The sequence below is a fragment of the Monomorium pharaonis genome, chromosome 8 (genome assembly GCF_013373865.1).
Source record: "Monomorium pharaonis isolate MP-MQ-018 chromosome 8, ASM1337386v2, whole genome shotgun sequence".
NCBI classification, from domain to species: Eukaryota; Metazoa; Arthropoda; class Insecta; order Hymenoptera; family Formicidae; genus Monomorium; species Monomorium pharaonis.
In genome coordinates, this window is record NC_050474.1 from 5,623,661 (window position 1) to 5,647,984 (window position 24,324).

At 34.7% G+C, this 24,324-nt stretch overlaps 3 protein-coding genes and 1 long non-coding RNA gene across 13 annotated transcripts; 1 reads left to right on the forward strand and 3 right to left on the reverse strand.

Annotated features, from left to right (window-relative positions):
* The first annotated feature begins 245 nt into the window (after positions 1 to 245).
* On the forward strand, positions 246 to 16,341 carry LOC105831673. 5 transcript variants are annotated; one of them, XM_012671973.3, is made up of 14 exons: positions 246 to 824; positions 1,917 to 2,032; positions 2,164 to 2,297; positions 2,544 to 2,655; positions 2,730 to 2,933; positions 3,047 to 3,150; positions 3,528 to 3,660; positions 3,819 to 4,076; positions 4,182 to 4,419; positions 4,508 to 4,853; positions 5,076 to 5,217; positions 5,636 to 5,885; positions 5,990 to 6,037; positions 11,070 to 16,341. In XM_012671973.3, the coding sequence occupies exons 1-14, from the start codon at positions 710 to 712 to the stop codon at positions 13,256 to 13,258; spliced, it is 4,389 nt and encodes a 1,462-aa protein (XP_012527427.1). In that variant the 5' UTR covers positions 246 to 709; the 3' UTR covers positions 13,259 to 16,341. The 5 variants fall into 5 exon arrangements, with proteins under 5 accessions (XP_012527427.1, XP_012527423.1, XP_036147335.1 ...); XM_012671969.3 differs by having other exon boundaries at positions 682 to 824; positions 3,819 to 4,419; XM_036291442.1 differs by having other exon boundaries at positions 682 to 824; positions 3,819 to 4,419; positions 5,993 to 6,037.
* Positions 7,184 to 11,063, reverse strand: LOC114254251. Its single transcript, XR_003625618.2, has 2 exons — positions 10,355 to 11,063; positions 7,184 to 10,299 (listed from the first exon to the last, which is right to left on the reverse strand). It is a non-coding gene; the product is annotated as an uncharacterized LOC114254251 (long non-coding RNA).
* LOC105831671 lies at positions 16,226 to 21,342 on the reverse strand. Of its 5 annotated transcripts, none has more exons than XM_012671962.3 (7): positions 21,063 to 21,342; positions 20,383 to 20,760; positions 18,966 to 19,142; positions 18,593 to 18,717; positions 17,128 to 17,661; positions 16,787 to 16,991; positions 16,226 to 16,676 (listed from the first exon to the last, which is right to left on the reverse strand). In XM_012671962.3, the coding sequence occupies exons 5-7, from the start codon at positions 17,469 to 17,471 to the stop codon at positions 16,446 to 16,448; spliced, it is 780 nt and encodes a 259-aa protein (XP_012527416.1). In that variant the 5' UTR covers positions 17,472 to 17,661; positions 18,593 to 18,717; positions 18,966 to 19,142; positions 20,383 to 20,760; positions 21,063 to 21,342; the 3' UTR covers positions 16,226 to 16,445. The 5 variants fall into 5 exon arrangements, with proteins under 5 accessions (XP_012527416.1, XP_012527417.1, XP_012527420.1 ...); XM_012671963.3 differs by having other exon boundaries at positions 18,931 to 19,142; XM_012671966.3 differs by lacking the exon at positions 20,383 to 20,760.
* Positions 21,343 to 21,561: 219 nt separating this feature from the next.
* Positions 21,562 to 24,193, reverse strand: LOC105831672 (mitochondrial import inner membrane translocase subunit Tim23). Of its 2 annotated transcripts, none has more exons than XM_012671967.3 (5): positions 24,027 to 24,193; positions 23,241 to 23,490; positions 22,994 to 23,163; positions 22,674 to 22,791; positions 21,562 to 21,707 (listed from the first exon to the last, which is right to left on the reverse strand). In XM_012671967.3, the coding sequence occupies exons 1-5, from the start codon at positions 24,097 to 24,099 to the stop codon at positions 21,698 to 21,700; spliced, it is 621 nt and encodes a 206-aa protein (XP_012527421.1). In that variant the 5' UTR covers positions 24,100 to 24,193; the 3' UTR covers positions 21,562 to 21,697. The 2 variants fall into 2 exon arrangements, with proteins under 2 accessions (XP_012527421.1, XP_012527422.1); XM_012671968.3 differs by having other exon boundaries at positions 22,668 to 22,791; positions 24,027 to 24,192.
* Positions 24,194 to 24,324: the final 131 nt, after the last annotated feature.

Consider the following 24,324-nt stretch of genomic DNA (forward strand, 5'->3'; position numbering starts at 1 on the left):
CTTGCGCTCGCTCTTCGACGCGCGGACCCGGAACGTAAACGACAGGACGGAGGAAGAATCACCGATTCTCTCGTCGATCTCGAGACGGGAGAGACGGCCAGCGGGAGGAGAATCTCGCGAGATTTTCGCGCGCGACGACGGCGCCACGATAGCCGGCGATTCGCGCCGACCAACGGACGGCTTTTGACATTCGGCCGGAAGTAGCGCACATATGTTTCCGACGTCGCCGCTGCGGAGGCGCGGCTGCGCAGTCGGCCCGCGGTCCGATGAACATGTCGACCGAGGAGCGGCGGCGGAGTGATACGCTGACGACTGTTATCATGATTACCGCCGTCGTCATCGTGGCGGTGTCTCTCGGTTGAGGTGCGCCCGTGTGGTGCCGTGATCGATTTAACGCGCGAGGAGGAGGAGAGAATCGCCGTCGCGGGAGCACTGAAAAACGTCTCTCTCTCTCTCTCTCTCTTTTTCTCTCGCTCTCCCTGGCGGCGGCGACGGAGAAGGAGGAGAGGTCCAGCCGCCGCGCGAGAGAGCGCCGCGCCAGATCGCCGTGCCGTCGTACCGTACCATACCGTATCGTGCTGTGCCGTTCCGTTCCGTTCCGTTCCGGGGGCGGTGATCGGCGGGATCGGCCGAGCGGAGCGCAGCGGGCAGCGCGCGCGGGGGCCCCTATGTCAAATCGACGTCGGCGACGAGGACCAAGCGCGCCAGCATGAAGAAGCTATTCTCCAAGATCGACAACACGTCGAAGGAGCCCAACAGCTACCTGGGGAAGGTGTTCGTCGTGGGCCGTCACACGGTCACCGTCGAGGAAGTCTTGGCGGAAGGTACGCTGTTTGATTTTCTCTTTCTCTCTCTCTCTCTCTCGCTCTCTTTCTTTCTCTCTCTCTCTAATCGACCACCACTACCTAACGGCGTCACACTTCCCTCGTTCCCGCTCTCGTGCTCCTGTTTCAGCCTCCTTCGACGTGCGACGTGTGCGATGAGTGTGGACCTCCTCCTCCCCCTCTCCTTGTTGCTCCGCTCTATTTTACATAGCACATGCAACCTTGCAACCCGCCCTCTCCGCCTCCTCTGGCTGTCCCGCTTTTTTCTCTCCTCTTGTCCTCGTGAGTACCGATAAGCGACGAGCGGTAGACCACCCGTCGTCACGTCCCCGCATCCGGGGCGGATTGCGTTTGGTGTGGATGTCATTAAGCTCGTTAGCGCCTGGCCAGGAATCTCGATGCGAAATGCGCGTTTCGCAGTCTTGTCGACAGTCCCGAGGAACGTTGACGCTCTGTCGCCGCGGGATAAACAGTTTAATCGTCTTCCGGATGATTAACGCCGCGCAATTCGCTTGAGAAATTTCGCCGAGCTATTTCGCCGATAAGCGTCATTTAACTCATTAGTTCTCGGGGCTCTCGATACGTCGATTGTGAAATGCGCATTTCATGTCGTCGATAGATTCGCGGTTAAAAGAAATGTCAGTTTTGCCGCTTCCGGATGAGCGATCGATTATTCCTCCGGAAAGCTAACGCCGCGAGAGTTGCTTGAGAAATCCTTCGAAATAGTCGCAACCGTCACGAATTGCCAGATGATAGAGTTTTATTACGTTACGTGTTGATGTATCCGAAAGCTGGCAAACAGAAATTGATTGTCCAATCAGTAAATTTACTTTGAGATAAAGCCTGCATGTTGACGTGTATCATATCTTTTATTACCACGATTGTAATTGTATATGTATCGAGTTACAACGTGCAATGTGTTCCATGGTAACTCGCAACTCTCAAATGTTTCTTGTTCTTGTTATTACAACTTGCTTTCTTTAGTAAAATTTGAATATATGTATAATTACGATTAAATAATGAGCAATTTGCATTTCTTTCTCTCTGTCTTTTTCTTTTTTGTATTTGTTTCATATAGTATTTGTTTTACAGGGGGATTTGCGATTGTATTTTTGGTTAAAGGCTCAGGTGGACGATATGCACTTAAACGGATGTATGTCAACAATGAACATGATCTCAATGTGTGCAAGAGGGAAATACAAATTGCTGTGAGTATTTCTGTGGATAACAAAATATTAGTGGCAATATTAGTAGTGCTAATTAAATTTCTTTTTTTACAAAAGTATATAATGGTTCTGTTACATTAAAGAATAGACTGAATGAATTATTCTACTTATAGAGCAACCTGAGTGGTCATAAAAACATCATAGGATATGTAGATAGTAGCATAACTCACACAACTGGTGGAATACATGAACTTCTGCTTTTAATGCCTTACTGTAAATCCCAAGTTCTACAAATGATGAATAACAGGTAAAGTTAGTAATTCTCTCTCTCTCTCTCTCTCTCTCTCTCTCTCTTTCTCTCTCTCCCTCTCATTAAAAAAAAATATGTACACAATTTTATAGAACACACACACACACACACACACACACACACACACACACACACACACACACACACACACACACCACACTTCTATATAATTGCAAAATGTTATCAATTATTTATCTATTAAAATTTATGGCATACATTGACATACATTAATTTCTTATCTAGGTTGCAAACAGGTTTCAATGAATCAGAAGTACTACAAATTTTTTGTGACGTTTGTGAAGCTGTATCGAGATTACATCACTGTCAAACTCCCATAATTCATAGAGATCTCAAGGTGAACTACTTAATAGACATTATGTAATGTCATGTCAGAAATATCTCGAGCTACATTTAATTGTCTCGCGATAGGTGGAAAATATACTGCTTGCTGACAACGGTCATTACGTTCTGTGTGATTTTGGGTCGGCGACGGGAAAAGTTCTCAATCCTAGCGTCCACGGTGCCGCGGTGGTCGAAGAGGAGATAAAAAAATATACCACTTTAAGCTACAGAGCACCTGAAATGGTCGACATGTATTGTGGAAAACCTATTACCACGAAAGCAGATGTTTGGGTAATGTATATACTTACGTTTACTGCATATATATGATAATAAATAAATGCGAATAAAATATAAAAAATTTTATTGCGCATTGCGAATCTTTACATAGAATTTCTGTTTTTTAGGCTTTAGGATGTCTGTTATATAAACTCTGCTTTTTTACACTACCATTTGGCGAAAGCACGCTTGCTATACAATCTGGAAATTTCACTATACCCGATAATTCAAGGTATGTAAAAAGTCAATTAATTAATCCAAATTGTCCATGTTTTTAGCATTTAACAAACAAATAAAATAATAGAAAAATAATATGAATTAGCCATGTATATATATGTTAACAATAATTAGTTAATCCTGGAAGTTAACCAAGCGACCATTTTTGTGTTTCTCTAGAAAAAGTGCATTTTCTATGTAAATTATAATTTTTTCTGAATTGTTATCAATTATTTGTTTTATTTTTTTGATAAAATATTTTTTTTTAATTATTTTTATAGACATCTATTTGCTTCGTATTTTTAGTGAATAAAAAATGTTAGTACTGCTAATGTTAAGTTACTGCTAATGTTAAGTAATTAAATATGTTTATAAAATATTGTTATATTACAGATATAGTAAAGCTCTCCATTGTTTAATTCGGTATATGCTCGAACCAGATCCTGACATACGTCCTGACATTTATCAAGTTTCCGCAATCGCTTTTCAAATTCAAGGCAAAGAGTGCCCTGTACAAAATTTACATGTATGTAAATTTATATAAATATAAAATATTTTATATAATTTATATAAATATAAAATAATGTAACGTATAATATTTATAACTATACTGATAAAGTAAATTTATATCAAATACATCTCTTATTATTTTGTAATAAATTTTTCTCGAATTTATTTTTGTAGAAAGTTCCAACTCCAACAATAGAATCATTACAATGCCCTCCCATGGAATCCGAGAATATTAAAAGAGCAGCGTCTGTTAAAACACCGAAACCTACGCCTATAGCAACGACGGTTGAGGGCACGTCCGTGACACCGCGACAAAGACCGAAAGGACAGGCTGTCAGTACAGGACCAATCAGTTTAAGTGGTCAAATCGTGGGACAAATATCAGGCCAAGGAAATCAGACCCAAACTACGCCGGCAAATTCTTACGTTCAAGTAAGGCTAACAAATCGAAAGCACACACGATATTTGAAATATACACGAAGTTTATTAGATATTTTCGACAAACATTTAATCAATGTAATTATTTTGTTCTATCAGGTATCACCACACGTTTGCACTCCCAGTCAAAGTGTTCCTTTCGGTCAGTCGCAAGGACAACCGTCGCAGTACGGTCAATCACAAAGCCCAATGATCAGTCACTCCCCTCTGACTCAACAGTCACCCGTCACTGTTCAAGATAAAAATGCATTTTATTTCGATTCGAGGCAGCATGATGCTACGAAATCTGCGACGAACGTAAATGAAAAGAATTTGGAAGCGCTATTTCCGTCGTCAGGTAATCTAAAGAACGTCTAAGTTTTACAGAGTAGAAGCAAAAACATGTAAAAACAATTGAGTTTTTTTTCATATTTCTGTTTTTACAGGATATCCGGATCCGTTCAAAGATGACACGAAGACAATGCCACCACCTGCCAAGATACCACCTCCCGTTGCTCCTAAACCTGGCAAAATTCTTCCAAAACTGTCCAATCCTAGTTACCCGTCGTCATCTAAATATCCGCCAGTTACTTCGTTACCGTCAAAATTGTCTCTTCCGACGGGGCCTAACAAAGCGACTCCGCTGACGGTAACGCCGCTAACTTTGCCAAAACCAGTTAATAAAACAGAGAGTTTGAGTCAAAATATAAGTTCGAGCACATCTCCACCTGACAGTCCAACATTGTCCTCACGTCATAGAAGGAACGTCAGTGACACAAGTGCTTTTAATAAGTAAGCTTTTACTTTGCTATGTATAAATCTATTTCTACTGTTTACATCGTATTTCTTCAAGTTTTTGTGAAAATTTTTGCAAAGTTGATACTTATGAAATTTAAATATTCAGCAAATTTCTTTTAATTAGCGTCGACATGTACGAGAGTTTTGAGAGATTGGAATTTTTCACGTCACAAGACACTTTTATTTATATTACAGTGGCCATTTTGTTGTTCACAGAGCATTCGCAACTGAAACTACTCAATTCTTAGCGCCATATGAGGCTTCGGTCAAGCCGCGTGCCGATGATACGACTACGCCACCAGAACTTCCAAATGATACAAGGCCTTGTATAGCAACTAGTGCCTCGCATGTACGTGTTGTAAGTACACGAAGCGCACAATTTTATGTTTATTTTTGTTGAATGACGTAAGTTATTTTGTTGAACCGTTTACAAAATTTGAATTGTGTGTATATTATTGAAAAAAAGATCTGTTCTGTATTTAATTTAAAAGTTTATTTTTAAATTATCTAACATTATACGAAAAGATAATTTTTATAGACACCAAAAAATTATTTGCAACACAACATTTTTTGGCTAAAAGTATCGCGAAAAATATAATAAATTATACGTGATATATGAAATTTGATTTTCTCGTTTTTTAAATATATGTTTATATTTGTATATTATTTGTTTATGCACTGCACTATCATTAATAAATACTTTCTCATCTTCAAGTAACTATTTTTGAAAGTATTATTTAAAAACGATTAATATAAAAAACCTACATTTTTATCAGGGCGAACTTTCAAATCTAATGGGATCGGAAGGGAGATCGTTGAGCGCGGATGTAGCGGCATGGAATCCGTTTGAGGATGTACAACCTTTCAATCAGTTAACGGAAGATCATATCTTCGGTGCTGAATTCGACAAGATAAGAAGAGGAAGCAATACCAGTATCAGTGGGGTGAAAAGTCGCGAAAGCCTTGTTATGACGTATACAGAATTACCAGAAGATCCCTTTGAATCTGCACCCTTTAGCCTGCCAAGTAAGTTTTTATTAAAATTCTATATTAGTTTCAAACCTTTAATACAAACAGATATATTTTATTATAAAGCTAAAGTATCTATTAATGTTTCAATTCTTTCTTAGCAGGGAAGAAGAGTAAAATCGGGTCAAAGACTGCTGCTATTGCTGGAGGTAATGCATAAAATCCTTCTTACACTATCCGTCATCATCTCTTTCTTCCATTTGTTTCTATATTAATCTATTAATCTATACTTGGTTTGGAAAACCATTACCTCACTGTCTTAATACTTGGTTTCTCATTTTTGCCATCATTGCTATACATTTTAAGCTGTAGTTACAACCATTGTCTTTCGTTATTTTCACTCAGTCTCAGTTGTATTTCAAGTATACCAAGTATTTACAAAATTCGATATTTAGTTTATAAAGTAACAATGATCAATTTTACCAACCACGGTTAGACCAATCAATGATCAAAATTAGCAAGGTGCTCAATAGATATACTTAATGTAAAGATGATAAGATATTTACATCTTCTAAAAGATAATTACATCTGTTGGCCGTTTTGCTAACTTTGACTATCGGTTGGTTTAACTATAATTGGTGAAATTTGCTCTAAGTTCTGAAGAAGATTGTTCATTAAAAATATTGAAGAGATTTTTTTCTTTTTATATATATTAAATTCATAAAGCTACATTTAAATATGTGTAACTTCGTTTACTTAACATATAACATTTCTTTATATGTCAGTGAATATGCTTTATATACGTACAATAGCTTTACAATATAGATACTGCTAATTCGAGCAGTTTAATTTTTGAATATTTTATAATGAACTTAACTGTTGAATTACTTTATAAGAAACAAAATATTTGAAGTAACCTTGTTGTACAACTAAGACTATCCAAAAATTTTATATTTTAACTTTATACACATATAAAATATGAAAAAAATTAGAGAAATATTACGTATGTTACAATTATGAATTTCATGACATCACAATTTTGTTTGATAAAAGAATTAGACTTAATTATTTTTATTTTAATTACGTAAACGTATCTGTTTTTAGTTTAATTTTATATGTGCAATTGACAAAATAATTTAATATTATGACATGTTTAGACATGTTCAGCATATAAGTTGTAAAAAAGATATGCCTTTAAATTACAATAACATGTGAGATCAATAACAAAATTAAAAATAATTTATCTAAAATTTAAAATTATCTCTACAGTTATAAAGTATCTATATAATTGTTTTTTTTTTTTCAATTTTTATCTTTTGGTTTTCTATTTTTTATTTTTACATTGCTTACAATTGTAATCATTGAATAAAATTATCTATAAATAGCAGTATATTTATACAAAATATTCGTGGACAATAGATGTAGATGCTAGATAAATTACAATTATCAGCATGCTATGCTTTTCTGCACTTCCATATATAAATCTTAATTTTCATTAATAGAATTTGAAGTAATACAATGAAAGGAATAACGTTTCGAAATAATGTATAAAATAAATGTTTTCTCTCTCAATTTTAATTAGTATTACATGTGAGAAAAACTTGATTTGTGATATAATACATAATGAGTTATTGTGTGATAATATCGATCATATTGTTGCACTGTTTTATTAAATTTAATCGAAAAAATATGTTTTTTAATAAACAATGTTTATTTAGATAAATAAAAAAATCGTGAGTTTCTACCACCGTCTAATTTACCAAAGACGTGTGATAAAATTACTAAGGTCACTCATGTAAATGGAAACAAAAAATATCTTAGTTAATTCAGAAACTCATTATATACACTCGTTATTTTGAATAAATTTTTTAAGGATCATAATAGGGTATCTTATAATAGGATAGATAATTGATAGAAGTGTAATGTATGCACAAACTATTGAAATGATATCCATAATATCATTTACGATAGAAAGGTTATCCTTTAATTGTTAAAAATTCTAGTTTTTAACAATACACATATGCATACATAATTTATCTCATATTATTTTATTATTTTAAATTTAATCTTGTATGTTAAAATATTATTTATAAAGTCATGAAATATTTTTATTTTCTTTTATGTTATTATACTTTCTTTTCAAAATGATTTATAATCGGTTGACAATTTTGATATAGATGATTAGTTCATTTGCTAATGTAATTTGCTGTGAAAAAGTAATTGTGATGCAAATCCGCTCAGTTATGCTCAATTACATGTGAAAGAGGATGATAGAGTATTACCAGTAAATTACATATTAACTTCTACTTACCTCAAATAGTAAGTTACAGCATAAGGATAATACATCGAACATTAGACAAGATATATGCTATATATTGATTATGTTACAACAAGTGTAATTATTAAATATTGTTGAAAATATGATGAACATATAGGATAAAATAATTTTGTCTTTATAATAGATGTTCCTATGATATGTAGTGCACAAAGCGGAATTAGTTTTTATTTTTAGTGTTTCCGTGCGCGAAATAGTTTATGTATCGACAAAAGGGAGGAACAAATTACAAGTAAATATATTACATATGCATATACATATAAATAAATACACACATATACACTTATATATATACATATAAATAAAAAAATTATGTTATATATTATGTGATATACAAAGTTTAGGTACACTATTTTGTCCTACTCATATACATATACGTGCAAACGTATTATGTGTTATAATGATTGTATTATATAGCATATAAAGAAAGAACGTGGGAAGAATAGGTTTCAAGTATTTTCAAGACAGTTATAATACGCAATGCGTATTAACGAGAATAGTGGGACTGGAAAGACCGTTTGTTTCGGAATATATTGTCGAATATGAAGATTTATTTTTTTGCGCGAAGGTATCGACACGAATCCTTTCCTTCCCACAGAATAACGATTTTCTGATGCGTGAATATATACATACAGATGTACATTAAGAATTATTATATAAAAATCGTAAAATTGTATTTGCTTCGTGCGATGGTAATACTACAGTGGCTGGCAAATACTTAGCGATTATTTTCATTTCTTGCTCTTTTTTCCTCATTCTCTCATTCCTTTCATCTCGACTGTGTTCTTTCCTTTTCTCTGTTTATTTCTCTCTTCTCATAGTATCTCAGTTACACTGGTTTTTTTACACGGTATTTGATATGGATTTGGGTCTCTCCTTGGTACAACTAATATTTCTCTTGTATTTCTTTCGTCTTTATCTACAAAATTTCGGAATAAGATGATGTAATTTAGCATTATATATCTGTAATTTCTAAGAGAAAAAATTGGAGAATGTCGCCAAATTACATCACCTTAGCTTAAAAATGTAAAAAGTGACGATCTGTGTTGTATATTCTTTGTACTTTGCCTACTCGTCGTACATATTTGTTGTTTAATGCGTTAATGCCTATATCAAATAACATATCTTGTACTGTAACAAGTGCCATAGGTATTAATTAATATTGTATGTACTTGTTATAATTGTTATATAACTCCTAATGAAGTTTTTATATAGCAAAATAATAATGATAGATATTTTTTTAAGAATTATATCAGGGAGAATTAATTTTATGCAAAAAGTCCAACGAAGTTAGAATACCTCTTTTTCACTAGCACTAGTAGTATTACCAGAACCGCCGTGTAATGTTAATTCTTCCTCGAGTGTGTATAAGTATCACGAATCCTTCAGGGTATGACAAGGCGGAGACAATTGACAATTGATAAATGTGCTTGTTTTTCTCTATGAGAGAGAAAAATTTTACAAGAAATTATTATACTCTCTATCTGTCCAATGTCTGGAACAACCTAATGAGTTTTGGGAAGCACAAACCCTTTTTTCATTTAAAAAATCGTTTGTCTACGAAATCTTTATCAATTTTGTCCTGCTTTGTTTGCCTCCCATAGTGTCTCTAAATGTACTCTACCTCGGAGAACCTAATTATAATCACGGTGAATTACGATACAATATATCGTGCAAAGGAAAAAAACTCGTTGTTCACTCATCACTTCATCGAATACAAGCATGCTTCTCTTCAATGACATCCTTAGTGAGATTTATATGAAAAAAGAGAGAAATTGTTTTGCGAATTGAGAGCACTATAGGAGGCTGACAAATGTCTCGGACAATACTTTTCTCGCTGTATTAAGACAAATAATGTTGCAGCAATAAAATGTAAATTAGCATACGGAGTATTTGTTTTTTTTCTGAACTATGCTACTGGCAGAAAACGCAGCAATACTTTGTCCTTTGTGTGCGGGGAAACGATCCAATGCAATCTTCAACACTGGGAATATGCCGCATTCTCTTGTGGTGGCTTAAAGTGAACCTGTCACTTTCAGAGCATTACTGCGTTTTTTAACACTTATCCTCAATCCTCTGAATCTGATTAGGACTGTTCCAGACCTATTGGTGGCGGTACTAACACAATAGCTTATCCTAGAATATTATACATTGTATTACTTTCTCCATATGTCGAAAAATTTAATATTACCTTTTTTCTAAAACTCGGTAAATTACGGTAAAAGTGTAAATATCAATGCACAATCCATATTCAGCAAAGTGCACTGTCTGCAACAGACCTAATCAGACATTTCCTGTTTCTTCTGATTTTTTCTTCTTCTGTAAATAAAGATATCATGCTTTATATCATAAAGTCAATCATATCAGTTATAGTTTAAACGGTTTAAATAATTGATCTCAAAGTATTAAGGAAAAAATTTGTGATAATATAACAGCGGAAATTATTTTGGGCTAATATAATAATATAATATTAACTATATAATACTAGTAAGAAAAAGTCGAGTAAATTAAAATGACTATATTATAAATATAATTTCTTATGCAAATGCATATGTAATAGCTATTTTATTATATTAATATTAAAGGAATTTATTATGCTCAGTGTCCCAGATTATATTGAACTTAAATTTTCGACGAATTTGCAGTTTTTATCTCTTAATTATAAAATTTGGGATACTCTGCATAGTGTAAGAGTTTTGTTAATTGAAGGGATTAATACTGTCTATTATTGAGATAGACCATTGTCGAGTCTTATCTCTCTGATAAGATTTTGCAAAGTAAAAAAGTTTAGGTAAGTACGTTACGATTTAGTGATGACAGAGGTCGTGCTAGCCTAGTTCTAAAGAAGATACTTCATTATTCAAATGAAAAGAATGTTTTTGAATAATAATTTTTATGTTTTTCAGGGAAGTCGATAAACGGTAAGACGAGGGTACCTCTGGCGCAGTGGAATTCCGGGGTCGAGCACAATGGTGGTGGCGTGGACGACGAGGCGTCCCTGATTACAGAATCTAGCCCGGTTTCACCGCCGTTCGTTCGCGCGCCGGCAGAGGACCGTTCCAAGTATGAGAAATTGGCATTCAACGCCGACGAAGTGTCGAGTGACAGCGACAAGGGCACCAAGGAGGCAAAGGAACGGGCGAGAAAGGTAAAGAGGCGACGTGTGAAAAATGTGCTGAGTCGTAGGAGGAGAGTAGCTGCCCAGCATGATAACGCGGACAACGCGGCGAACGCGGATTATGAGTCGGATGACTCGATCGGTTCAGCCAGCGATCTGCGCGCGATGAATGACGAGGAGGGCAATGATGGTGAGGCGAACGACGATGATGACGACGACGAGGACGGCAACGCGCGCGGCAAGCATGACGAGACCATCTCCGAGAGCGTGCGCACATGTGGTAGTTCCGCGTATCACGCGGAATGTGAGTCCGTTGCGACGCATGAGGATGATTATAGAATGAAGAGGCCGAGAAAACACCACTATCGGCAGCAAGAGCAACAACTGCCGACGATCGATGCGGACCCAATCGTCGGCCACCAGTACGGTGAAAAGCCATTGTTGCTGGATGATGAGCTGGATCCTGAATCCAAACCGGAACAGTCACATGGCGATCCCTTTGTGCGACATCAGTACGGCTCGAAGCCGTTACTGTTCAACAATGGCGACAGCTCGTCCGACAACGATAACGACAAGTCCAAGTCACTCAACAACGGGATCTGGAAGGTGGAGGACGATGTGTTCGCTCTGGCTCCCTTCCCCAGATCCAGCAGTTCGCGAAAGAGCAGCGACAGTCGCGAGAGCGAGCCCAAAAACGTCGATCTGGGCGGTAGTACGAGAAACTCGCCTCACAACTCGAATCTAGTAACGCCGATTTCCTGTTCACCCATACCGGCGGAAGTATTCACGGATTTGGTGGAGAGTAAACTCTCATCTCTGCCGACCAAGTCTGTCACTCTACCCTGTAAATACCCCAAAAATGTCGTAATCGCAAACAACAAAACTATCTATGAGGAACCAGCGTCGTTCCATCAGCCGAATCTCATTCAAACGTCATCGCCGGTCAAGAGCAGCCCTCATGTCAGTATCGCCGAAGAGGAGGAGAATATTGAGAAGGACCTCTTTGGTTCTTCCCCGTTCAGCCCGAGTGGATTCACCAATCCCTTTAACAACGCTCAGTCAAATTTTTCGAGCATTGACTCCGCGTCGACACAGCCCATGTCGATTCTGAGTCCTTCGGTGGGTCCTTCCTCATACGTCGATTACACCAACTGCGTTCCATTGCAATCTCACAACACGGCGGTTACACCAAACAATTATTATACTAGTCACTCGAGCACAATCGCATCCACGTCGAAATACGGCATGGTGACGGTAAATTCTGAACCAGTGGTCAGCGTAGAACCGTCTAAAGATCTCTTTGGGTCAATCCCGTTCGAAGAGTTTACCTCGTTGAAGCTCAACGAGCAACAGCAACAGCAACAACGTCCGACGTCTCTATCGCTGTCGCAATCTCTGTCGCAGTCGCAGTCGCCAAATTACGTGGAAAATGTCGTGCTAACGACGACGTTACCAATCAATAACATCGTGCAATCTCCGAAAAATAGTGTTGTTCATCTGACACCTACACCATCATCGCAGTCGCAACCGTCGTCCGCCTACACGATCCAAACGACCACGCATACCGCTAGGATCACCGTGCACGCAGTTAACAGTGTTTCCAAGGTGGACATCACGCCTGACATGATGTCACCTTTATCTCCCGAGCCTCTAGTCGTCGTGGACGATGATACGCCGAAACACAACAAGAAGGATAAGTCCAAATATCACTTGATTAATGAGAACCACGGCGATGTGTCGCCAACATACAAGACGCCCCACAAGATCAAATCGACGAGTCACAAGAAGACGCCGAAGAGTAAGAAGAACACAACAGCGCCCACAGGTTTCAGCAACATGAGTTTCGAGGACTTTCCCAGCGACGAAAACGAGGAGAGACAAGTGGGACGGACGAAGGTAGCACCCTTCGAGGTGATCCGCGAGACGTCGGAGAAGCGATTCGGTTCGTTGAAGAGGCGGAGCAATCCGTTCACCTGAAATAAGATGGTTTTCGTTAGGAGCTAGTTGATACAAAGACATTTATTAGCGACGCTGGAACAGATAAAGCGCATCGATATGATATAATTGATTAATTCATTGTGTATATTATAGAGATACTGATAAATATCGGTAAACATCTATACACGCAAAATTATTAATTGGTTTGAGAGTTTTATTATGTGTATGCACACATACGCATAACACATGTTACTAACAACGTTAGCAAGATATTAATCTGGGTCTAAAAATGTCATGATAAAATCTCCAATACTGATAAATCAGTCGATATACAGGTTGTACATACATAGATAACGTTTGCGTTTAAAGCAACTTGCTTTTCAGATGCGCAAATATATACGTCAGAGTGAAATATTGAGTGAATAAAGCGCTATGCCAGTCTTATATTATTTTTGGAATGTGCGTTTGTGAAAAAATATAATCTGGAAAAATGTAATTTATTTATTAGAAGTCTTATGAAAGATATTGCAAAAAAATTATTCGATTCAAAGTTTTCTCTATGGTTAAGCCAAATATTTAACGCTACAGTATTTATTAAAAACTTTTTTTAATGCTTAAATTGCCCTCAAATTAACAAAGCTATGCAAATCATGATTAATGTCATTTTTGACGCTCGTGTACTTTTTTTTCACAAACGTCGACAATGTGATAGCAGCGAGTGTAGCTGCATATGTTTAAATCAGAAGGCATATAGCATGAGCAAATATATTTATATGCACACATGCCTAACTCACAACAAGTGATGGGTCTGTAAAACGTGATTTACACTAATGTCAGAAAGTATTAATTCATATACTATCACTTTTTAATTACTTTTTGCATTTTTAGAAAATTTACACAACCAAGACAGATAGCCATAAGAAATTGACGAAAAAAGACATTAAATTAAAGAAAATTGTTGATTTTTTAAATGAAGAAAGCGAGAGAGAGAGAGAGAGAGAGAGAGAGAGAGAGAGAGAGAGAGAGAGACGTCCCAACTTATGTTTTAACATGAAACCAGGTTGTGGAACTTGGCAGCTCGATACCAAAAATGATAAAAATAAGTAGAGAAAGCTCGTGCATCTATTTTTGCAGCTAAGTCTTTTCACTACGTTTGTACTTTAAAAATTTGTAGATTTCTACTAGTACAATCTACTAGTTCATACAAAGCAATTTTTCTAAGAAAGTTGATCTGTACTATATACACACATATATATATATATATCTGTAATTCGTCGCTGTCTAGCGTCGGTGAGAGAGAAAATTTTTATCTTATATATTTATGGTCTCTTAATGAAGAGAGATTATAGCAGAGTATTCTTTACTAAGATTATGATATAATGAATGATTTACAGAAATTAGTGTTACAAAGGCGCAGATAATAGCATTGAAGCGATTCGTAATATTTGTCATAAAGAAGCGAAAACCGGTTTGCCTAAAGAATTGGCCTTATCGTGTAAGACTGACTTATTGTTTAACAGTCTCGATTAACGTTTACATTACGTAAAACGGCTATGTTTCTTTATAAATGATCACTTATAATCCGACAACTCTACTGTTTATAAACACAATTGTTCGAAATGAATAACGCGGTTGTCATGTCCATCAGGATCGAGATTGTTAAATAAAATGTACGAAAAGTAGACACGATACTAGTACTTAGTATGTCAGTACTAGTAAGAATACTTATCAATGTTAATTTCTGTCTCACATTGAGAGAGAAAGAGAGAGAGAATCTGCATGTGTTAAAATTATTCGATTTCAGCAACCGAATTTTAATACGTTTTATATAACTTCGGAAATTATTTTAACACTAAATTTTATACTGCTAATATACTGCGCCTTTTTAATCAACTCTACGGACAAAATCTAGTTCAATGTAAAAAGATGTGACAATATTATTAAAAAAATGTTTGTAATCTATATGTTTTTATGCACACACACACACACACACACACGCGCGCGCGCATATATATATATATATATATATATATATATATATATATAAATGTAACATAACTTGTAGATATTAGCTTATATGATTAGGTGCCTTCCTTTATCGAGTAGCTTTCAAGCTTGCAAGTCTTTGCTGTTGTGTAGCATAAAAGCTGATAGTATTATAAGATAAACAGAGTCAATTGTATTTGTATATGTAAGGGATAGTGTATCTGAGAAATTGTTTTCTGTTTAGTTCCTATTATGGTGAGATGTATGTAATGTATAGAAAGAATTAAAAAATGATTTTAACGTCGCCATCAACAAAAGCAAGAGTGATTTATGCAAATAGGGAATTAAACGTTAAATTTCAGTAAGCCAATTCGACGAATTCGGCGAGAAGTTATAATTTAAATGTATATTTGTTGAACATACGGAAAAGAAAAAAATCGTTATTCCACAAGCCTTAAAATAATATACTCCATCATTCTATGCACCATGTAAAATAGAACTAGCTAGGTGCTAAAAAATATACCGAGCATTTTTAATTTAACAACCAGAAGAGTGTAATTCGTTTATGTAAATTTTTACAACTCTACGTAGTATAGATATGATACATTCCTTCTTTGAATTTTCATATATTATTTATTATACAGTTGGTTTTTATAGAGGTTTTTCCCTTCGTTTTCTCATATATACATGTGCGGGAGATAAAATCAATGTCCTAATTGTGTGTGTTGGAAAGTTTTGCGGATACTTTACTAGTTATATTTGAATTTCATCACTGCCTGCACTAACAGGTGTTTCAGTATTTTTTCTTATCATTTATTATGATTAATAACAATGTAATTATCATGTTTCAGAAAAATTTAATGTGAAAGAAATTATGTGTTTATGTTAAATTTAACAGTGCAGTTTGGAGATAAAAAATATTGTTCCAACGTGTACACAATGTAATATAATAATGAAAACAGTGTAAAAATGTATAAAGAGAATGCAATTGTATAGAATACAAGAGAGAGAAAGACGCGATTTATTTTCCTCGGCAGGTCGGACGAGTCTTTAATTTTTTGATATTAGGCATACAAGAAAAATAGTTAATGAAAACACTATCTCTGTATAAAATACATAAATAAAATGTATACTATTAACACAAGTGTCAATTCATGTCCATGCCTTGTCATACTTTTTAAAGAGAAATCTTTATTATATTTTACACAAATGTTGTCAAGTTTGTTGCTAAAAATATTACTCAGCAGCAACAGCAGAATTTTTCTCCTAAATTACGTTGTCTCTTCTTAGCCATAATGAAGTTTATTGAGCACGCGATCAGCCAGGCGAATAAATTGAACCAGCTCGTGCATATTGCAAGTTGAAGCGCGATCGCAGTGTTCATCTCACCGCGACTCCAGTGATTTTTGTCTGGCTGAAGATAATCCATGAAATCGAAAATTGCACCGCACGGCAGCCTGTTGTGAATCGCCTATAACAAAAATTAAAATAATTCTTATTTTTTTAAATTACATTCTACTTTTGGAATATATTGATCAGAAGTTATTTCAATTGAAAGAAAAAGCAAGATGCTTGTTTTACTTGAATCTCATGGCCTCCTGAATTCAAGATTTGAATGAGATTTCGTCTATATTGTTCGCAAGTTTTGTAGTAGCCGTCAGTTATTACGACTGCATGGGCAAGAGACAAGCAACAAACGAACGCTGCAAAGAAACCGATAGGCATCCACCATTTAAAAGCAACTCTTTTCTTCGTAGTCACCACAACGTGTCCATTAAGATTTTTTCTACAAAGAAAATTGAATTCTAATATATTTAAAGATTCATTTATCTCTTTTTTTTCTTGAAGAAAATTTCAAGTTTTTAAAAAATTCTGTTCTTTTTATTAATAATTTGCTATATATGATAAATAGGAATAGACACCTGTCGTCATCGTATACGTGTCCGCGATTAATTCGCTGTGGCTCGTCTAGATTTTTGTGTATGCAACATCTATACCCGTGATAAGCACCGAGACACAAACTGATTACGATGACTGGTACGAGAGCGTACGCGGCGAAATGGCACAGCTTCTCGTCGCCGCCGAGGAATGTGCGAAATGTATTGATGCCGTATAATATGCAGCCGCAATCAACTTGGATACAGCCGTCTAAAGTCATTAACCAATGCTGCCATGTGGTCACTAGCGATATGACAGACGTGATGGAGAGTACCATGGATCCGGTGTACAATGTCGCCAGCCACGTTTCTGCTTGCTTCGAATTCATAACTGTTCGAATTGTCGAGTAAAAGAGAATTCTTCGTACGCATCCACTTTCGCGTCGTTAAAAAATGTTTGTTAGAAACTACATGACCCAACAGTTTTCATTTTATTCTCTTGCATGGAATACAAAATGAATTCCTCCATTCATATTTTAATCATTATAGCATCGTGTACGACGTATGGGATGAGTGCATCTGGAAGATTGAAGAAAATTAATTTACGAGTCGAAACTCCATCCGTGTTTTTTATTTACACATTTATGAAGTCTATTAGACTTGAAAATGTCGTTTTTCTTATATTATCCTAATTTTGAGTTAGAGTGAATTTTTATTTTAAAACATAGAGCACAATAATGCATATGTATTTCTGTCATGAAAAAAGATGCTTTTGTTATCTAGTAATTAATAATCGTATATGATAATTATATAATTATATTATTATATGTATAATGATATAATATATAATTATTTATATAATTATATAATTATGACCTTTGATAGATTTTGAAAATTTTTAATTTTAACCCAATTTGACAAACGTTAATCTTGATCCTTGCCTTTATGCTCAACTTTATTTAATCTTTCTGTTTAATTGCTTTTCAAGAAACCGGAATGTCACGATTCGCCAGTGCGCCTAGACATGAAACGGATGGCGCGAAGATTCGCGTAGAATTATAAAACGCACGAAACAGCTTGAGAACGACATAAATATTTTAGTGAAGCTGTTTTTCCATGTTCGACAGATCTATTTTTGGCGGATTGAACCTCTCAATTTTATCTATCTCCATCGTGCGTACAGCCAGTTTCGCGCATTCGGCAGATCTGTTTCTCACGCGATATCTTCGATGTAGATTTCACAATATCGGCATTTAAAAAAACGCGTAATATCACATGTAAAAGGGATCCTAAAGCAAATTACATTCTTTTATTAGAAAATATCTTTAAATTGACTTTAGGATCTCTTTAAACTCCGTTCCATAATTCTGAGTAAAATTAAGATTGTTTTTAAATTAGTATTGTTTATTAACAATATTTTTTACACAGAATATCGATAGACAGAAGATCTACTATCCCTTGTCAATGTTCACATGCGATGCATAATAAATATAAATTTAGAGTACAATACCTTCTGTATTCTGCTTTAATAAGTATTTTCACTGCTAGACTAAAGATAGTTCGAGTCTACATAAACTGATTTGGCGACAATTGACTGATTTATCCAACACTATCCATATTACAGCAGATATAAATCTAGAAGAAAAAGCAAAATCAATTAAAAGGAGAAAGGAAGAGAGGAACTTGAATCAATGCTGACCAAAAGACGTAGTTTGCAAACTAGTAACATATTATACATTGAACTATCTCAAGAATAAATTTTTATCTTTTTTTATATGCTTTGTTCTACAAGGAAATATTGAGAGAAACACGATTTGCCAAAGAAGCTGCAAAATTCAAGTTACTAACAACTTAAGGAGATGAAAAGTAGAAAAACACGTTACTTAAGGAGAAAACATTTGTTGCTCTAGTTCTCGACGTGAGCTGTTATGATAAGCGGATGACGAAGCTTGGGAGGTGTACTTCGTCGGGCTATTAATCAAACTTGAGTAAACAAGTGGCGGAACCCAACGTATAATCGGTAGGAACACTCACGACACAATCCGAGTATACGTGTGCACCTGTGAGGATCGAAAATAACAGACTAAAAATTGTGGAAGACCGCACTCACGTTGATTACGCCGATTGGAGGTAATAAAACTCTTCTCATCCTATATCTAGCTAATTCTAGCTAGACTGGGAGGTGTTAATTAGGGTTAATTAGCATCACCTGCCTGTTGCATGGGAAGCAGTTAAACATCGGCATTTTAATGCGTTACAAAGATGTGACGCAGATGGTACATAATAAGTGTGCGACTTGAGAAGAGTAATAATTTTAGGAATTTTGCAGAAAAAGAAGATAAGAAAAATAATGAATTTTTTTTTTTTTTTCTTGAGATTTGAGGCAAAATAGAAATTCTTTCCATCTGTGCTTTTATAGAATTATAAACAATGCGCGACATTTATATTTAAAATAATATAAAAGAAGATTTAGAGGCTTTCAAAAGAACAAAAATTATGTATGGACAATAATACTAATTAAGAACTGCATGAATGTGCGTATATTTAAATTTAATAATCAATTAGCCAAAGTAAATGTAGACAATCATTATGTAACGGTCATTTAAGTTATGTATTGAAGAAAATCCAAATAAGGGTCGGAATGTTTACATTTGCTTTATCTAATCGATTATTAAACTTAAGTATACACATGTTTATGCAGTATTTAATTTAATTTAATTTATTGTGGCTCAATGAAATACAAAATGTGAGAGCATATTGTATAAGAACATATACAAAAGCATATCGGCTTTTAAGTATAGCATTAATATACTGACATAATTATATTCAAATTTCTGAAAAAAAGATTAGAAATGCTAATTTAATTTTCCAAATCAAAACTGATTTGTTATCGACAATGACTCTAGTGAAAAAAATTTTTATCTCATAAAATTTAAAAGAATTTTTCTCTTAAATTTATAAAGATTTAAAAATATTTAAAACTTGTAGATTTTGAAAAAGTTTAAGATATTTTTATGAAGATAAAAAATCTTCAAAAATGAAAAAGAAATCGTAGAACTTTCAGAATATTTCACATTAAAATTTACATATATAAAAAAGTTTAGAAAAGATATAATTTTTTTCTTAATTTTAATTAGCATATAAAAAATCTGATTTTCTAAAATATATATATAATTATATGGGAATTTTGAAAAATTCGAACAAAAATTTTCACCAGAGAAAGAACATGGTTACCGATATAGATTGATATAGAAAAATTTGTTAGAGAAAGTTTCGTGATTTTTAATAATAAAACTTAACTGCTCTTCTCAAATCTCATGTTGAATCACGTCCATCGCGATCGGAAGATCTGAAGTGACTGCTTTTGCCGAGCTTCTTACGCTTCGCGTTGCAATAACGCGTTGTATACGCAAGAATTTACGTGCACGTGGGGTTCTTGTTTAAATAAGCCGCACATTTTCGTAAATATTCTCTCGTCATAGCGGCCGATGTTCGACAACGGTTGTAGATTCGCTCGGGTCAAATATTGACTCACTGTGCGGCCTGAGCTCAGGAGTGTCCTATTGCTACATCCACACGCGACGACCATTATCTCTCTTTCTTTCTTCAGATAATTAATTCGTTAAGTAACCGAATATTGCGACTTGCAATAAATTGTCGCTAAAAATTGCGCACATTCTGCAAATAAAGAATCTTTATCTCAATGTACGCGAGACAAATTCTTGAACCTTTTCTAACCTGAGATTTATCGATTAATCTTCAGATACTTTACTTATCTTAACATACAAGTAAATTATTATTATGTATAAAATGAATCATGCGACTAAAGTACGATTATCTGGAAAGCTTTATGTTTATATATATGTATGTCATCGGCTGCATTGAAATTGATAAATGTATATTTGTAACATCATATAGATAAGAGCGTTGTGAATTCAAATATAGACAAGCATCTATTATAATTGCATTAATTCTCTTACCTGTGCAATACGACACATATAGGTCATCCGTAAAACTTTTCCGAGTTATCGATACATGTTATAACACTTTATTCCTTTTATAATGGTTTAAATGTTTAAAAATCACATTGTATATATGTTGGTCATATAATTTTTCTCTAATTCTCTCTATTTGAGCACTTTTTCACCTTTTCAATCACTAAATTATAGGTATTCCGATTTGCTCGATACATACGCACATATACGCAATCGAATACGCTATGATCAGTGAGAAATCCCCATTTTCATAGCATGCGCGAGACACGATAGTAGAGATAAACCTTGATAAGATTAACGCCTTCCTGACAATCGCATGTCCATGAAAATAAAAGCGCCGTCAATTTCACAAAAACGTGCATGTATTTCAGGTTTATAATGCATTTGCAAGCAAAGGTTATTCGACACATATATAATATTAATTCGTAAATAAACGTATTTGTTACGTTAGTCTGTTTATTTGAAAATACACACACGCATTTTGTTGGTTTCAATAATTTATTTGTTCTAATATCCCTTCAATAATTTATTTGCGTCGTACGATAAGTTTTTCTATGTACAAGGTAACATGAGGGTACGAAAACGCATCAGAGATCTTTTACAGTATGGATGTCAATTTGTTATATCAATCTGCAAAAAGAAAGAAATTATATTAGGAAGTTTATCAAGTTTGATAGTCTCGCAAGAGAGATTTCCTATATGTTTTGTCAATTATTAATAATATTATTAATAATATATAATTATCATATACAAGATATAATTTATCATATATAATCTGATTTATTTATAATACTATAAAAATAATTTACAAAAATAGGAAAGAGGCTTAGTTTATTAGTTTAAAAATTTATTTGTCCAAAATCTGTCCAATTAAAATAAAAAGATTTTTCCAAGTTTTTAATAAATTTTTTTCAAATTGAAACTTTACTATTATAAATCTAATGTGTGTATTATACATATTTTTGTAATAACAACATTTTTACTTTGTGAATGTATAGAAACTATTATAAATCTTGATCAATCAGCATATATTTCCAGAATTAAATTTTAAGTTTTTGCTAAAATATTTTGCGCAATATATAATCTATACATATTTATTTACTATATATTTATTATATATAAATGTATATATAATAAAAAATATATATTCAAATATAAACATCTGTTTAAAAAAATATGTATATTAAAATTAAAAAATTTTACAGAGAAGACACTGACAATAGAAATAAATAAAACTTTTGAATGAAAATTCTGTACAAAATTTTAATTAATTTTACATTGCATTATTACTACTTAAATATAATAAAACATTTTTAATATTTTCTGTACAATTTTACTGTAAGTTATAATTTTTTTTCTAATATACATATTTTTTTAATATGTACAAACTTTTGGCATGTGCTTTTATTGCAATATTTTTTTAGATATATTAATGTAACTTGTAAATTTGTGAAATCTTTAACTTATTTACATTATAACACTGCTGTTTGCATATTGGATTGTTGCAGCATTAGCATCACGGAATATGTAGTAAAAACTTTCGATATGACTATAATTTAGCTAAACCCTTTACTTAAAACATGTACACACTCTTACGCCGCATGTTTCCATCCATTCACACGATGCAACGACAAGGCTCCATTATTATAGGCACAGTACATCATTGCAACTCCTGCCGCGATGGCACCTGCAATACCAGCTTTCCTGATTCCAGCTAAAATTTAACACATTGTTTTGTATTATAATAAATATAACATGAATAATACACTAATGGAAATAAGTAATAAATATATAAAAGTTTACTAATAATATATATATGTATTAATAAATAAAGCTTGTGTGTGTGTGTGTATATGTGTGTGTGTGTGTGTGTGTGTGTTGTGTGTGTGTGTGTAGACACAGATCAAGCTCCATACCAGGTGATCTGAACACCGTGGCACTTGTGGCAGCTGCAGCTACTGTATTTAAACTGTCATCGGTTCCTCTGAGCCAAGTCAGACCTATTCCAGCACAGGTGTACATTATCATTATCACACCGAGTGAATTTGCCATACTTGCGCCACCCTTCATGACATGATTAATCAATCTGGAAAGAAAAGGCACATACACATATGACTTTTCAGCTATTAAAAGATAAAAATGTCAAATGACAAGGACACGCACTGTGTTCTTCTGAGTTTGCCAGTCTCGCCAGCGATAGACGTCGCCTTAACGCCTCTGTATAGACCCGATGCACCACCAATCCCCGCACCAGCTATGCATGCAGCTCCAATTTGACTGAAGGCCAATTCGAAGCGGCCCCGCTGCTTCACAGCACCGTCGGGAAATATAAACTCTGGTTGACTGACCGGGAGATATGATGGGTCAAAATTTAAATATGGACTAAGCGAGGCTAAACCTTGTTGTGAAGTAACTGAAAGATAAAATTTAAGTGCCCTGATATATAAGTGATATAGGAAACTAAGTGATTTTTTTCTTTATTTCTGTATAAATTTGCTTATAATTCATTAAATCTTTTCACTAGTTGTTTAGGGATTCTTGAATACACCTAATACATAACAAACATTATTTTTAATCTCTTCTAAAATAGAGACTCTCTCCTTTATCAACTTATATAGATACGCTTACGACATGTATCTTCTCGACAGTTCCATAATTATAATTGTCATCGATATTTAAAAAAAGAAACTACGACTATAGAGGTTCATTGGCGCAATAGGTTAGGAACACACATCGTTACATATCTAAAAAACGAGCAAATGATTATTCGCGACAACACAATTCTGGTACTGAGATATATAATTACACGATAATCCGCTCTTCAATGTTCAAAGAGATTTTCCATTACTTAACAAAATAGAAAAGAAAAGTGGAAAGAGGGAAGACGGAAAAAAGTTTGGAGCGACTCCAAAAAAGTATACACGTGATGCTCGAGATCCCTTGACTTACCCGGTATATTGGTATTGTTGTACCTTCCATTGTCGGGATCAGGTTTCCCCGAATTTGTACGAAAGTCTATCATATTTCGTTAAGACAATTTGAAGACTACGAAACACGAGACCTGCACGACACGACCGCGCAGAACGGCACGACGCATCGACGCGAGCATGAGCTAAATGCGCCGAGAACGAGAACGCCGGGTCGGAAATGACGTAATCGTTCGTGAAAATCGTCAATTCAGGTCCGTTCTTTTTCTCGATCACGTAACAAACGGCCAGATTGCGACAGAAAAAAGAAAATGAAAAGA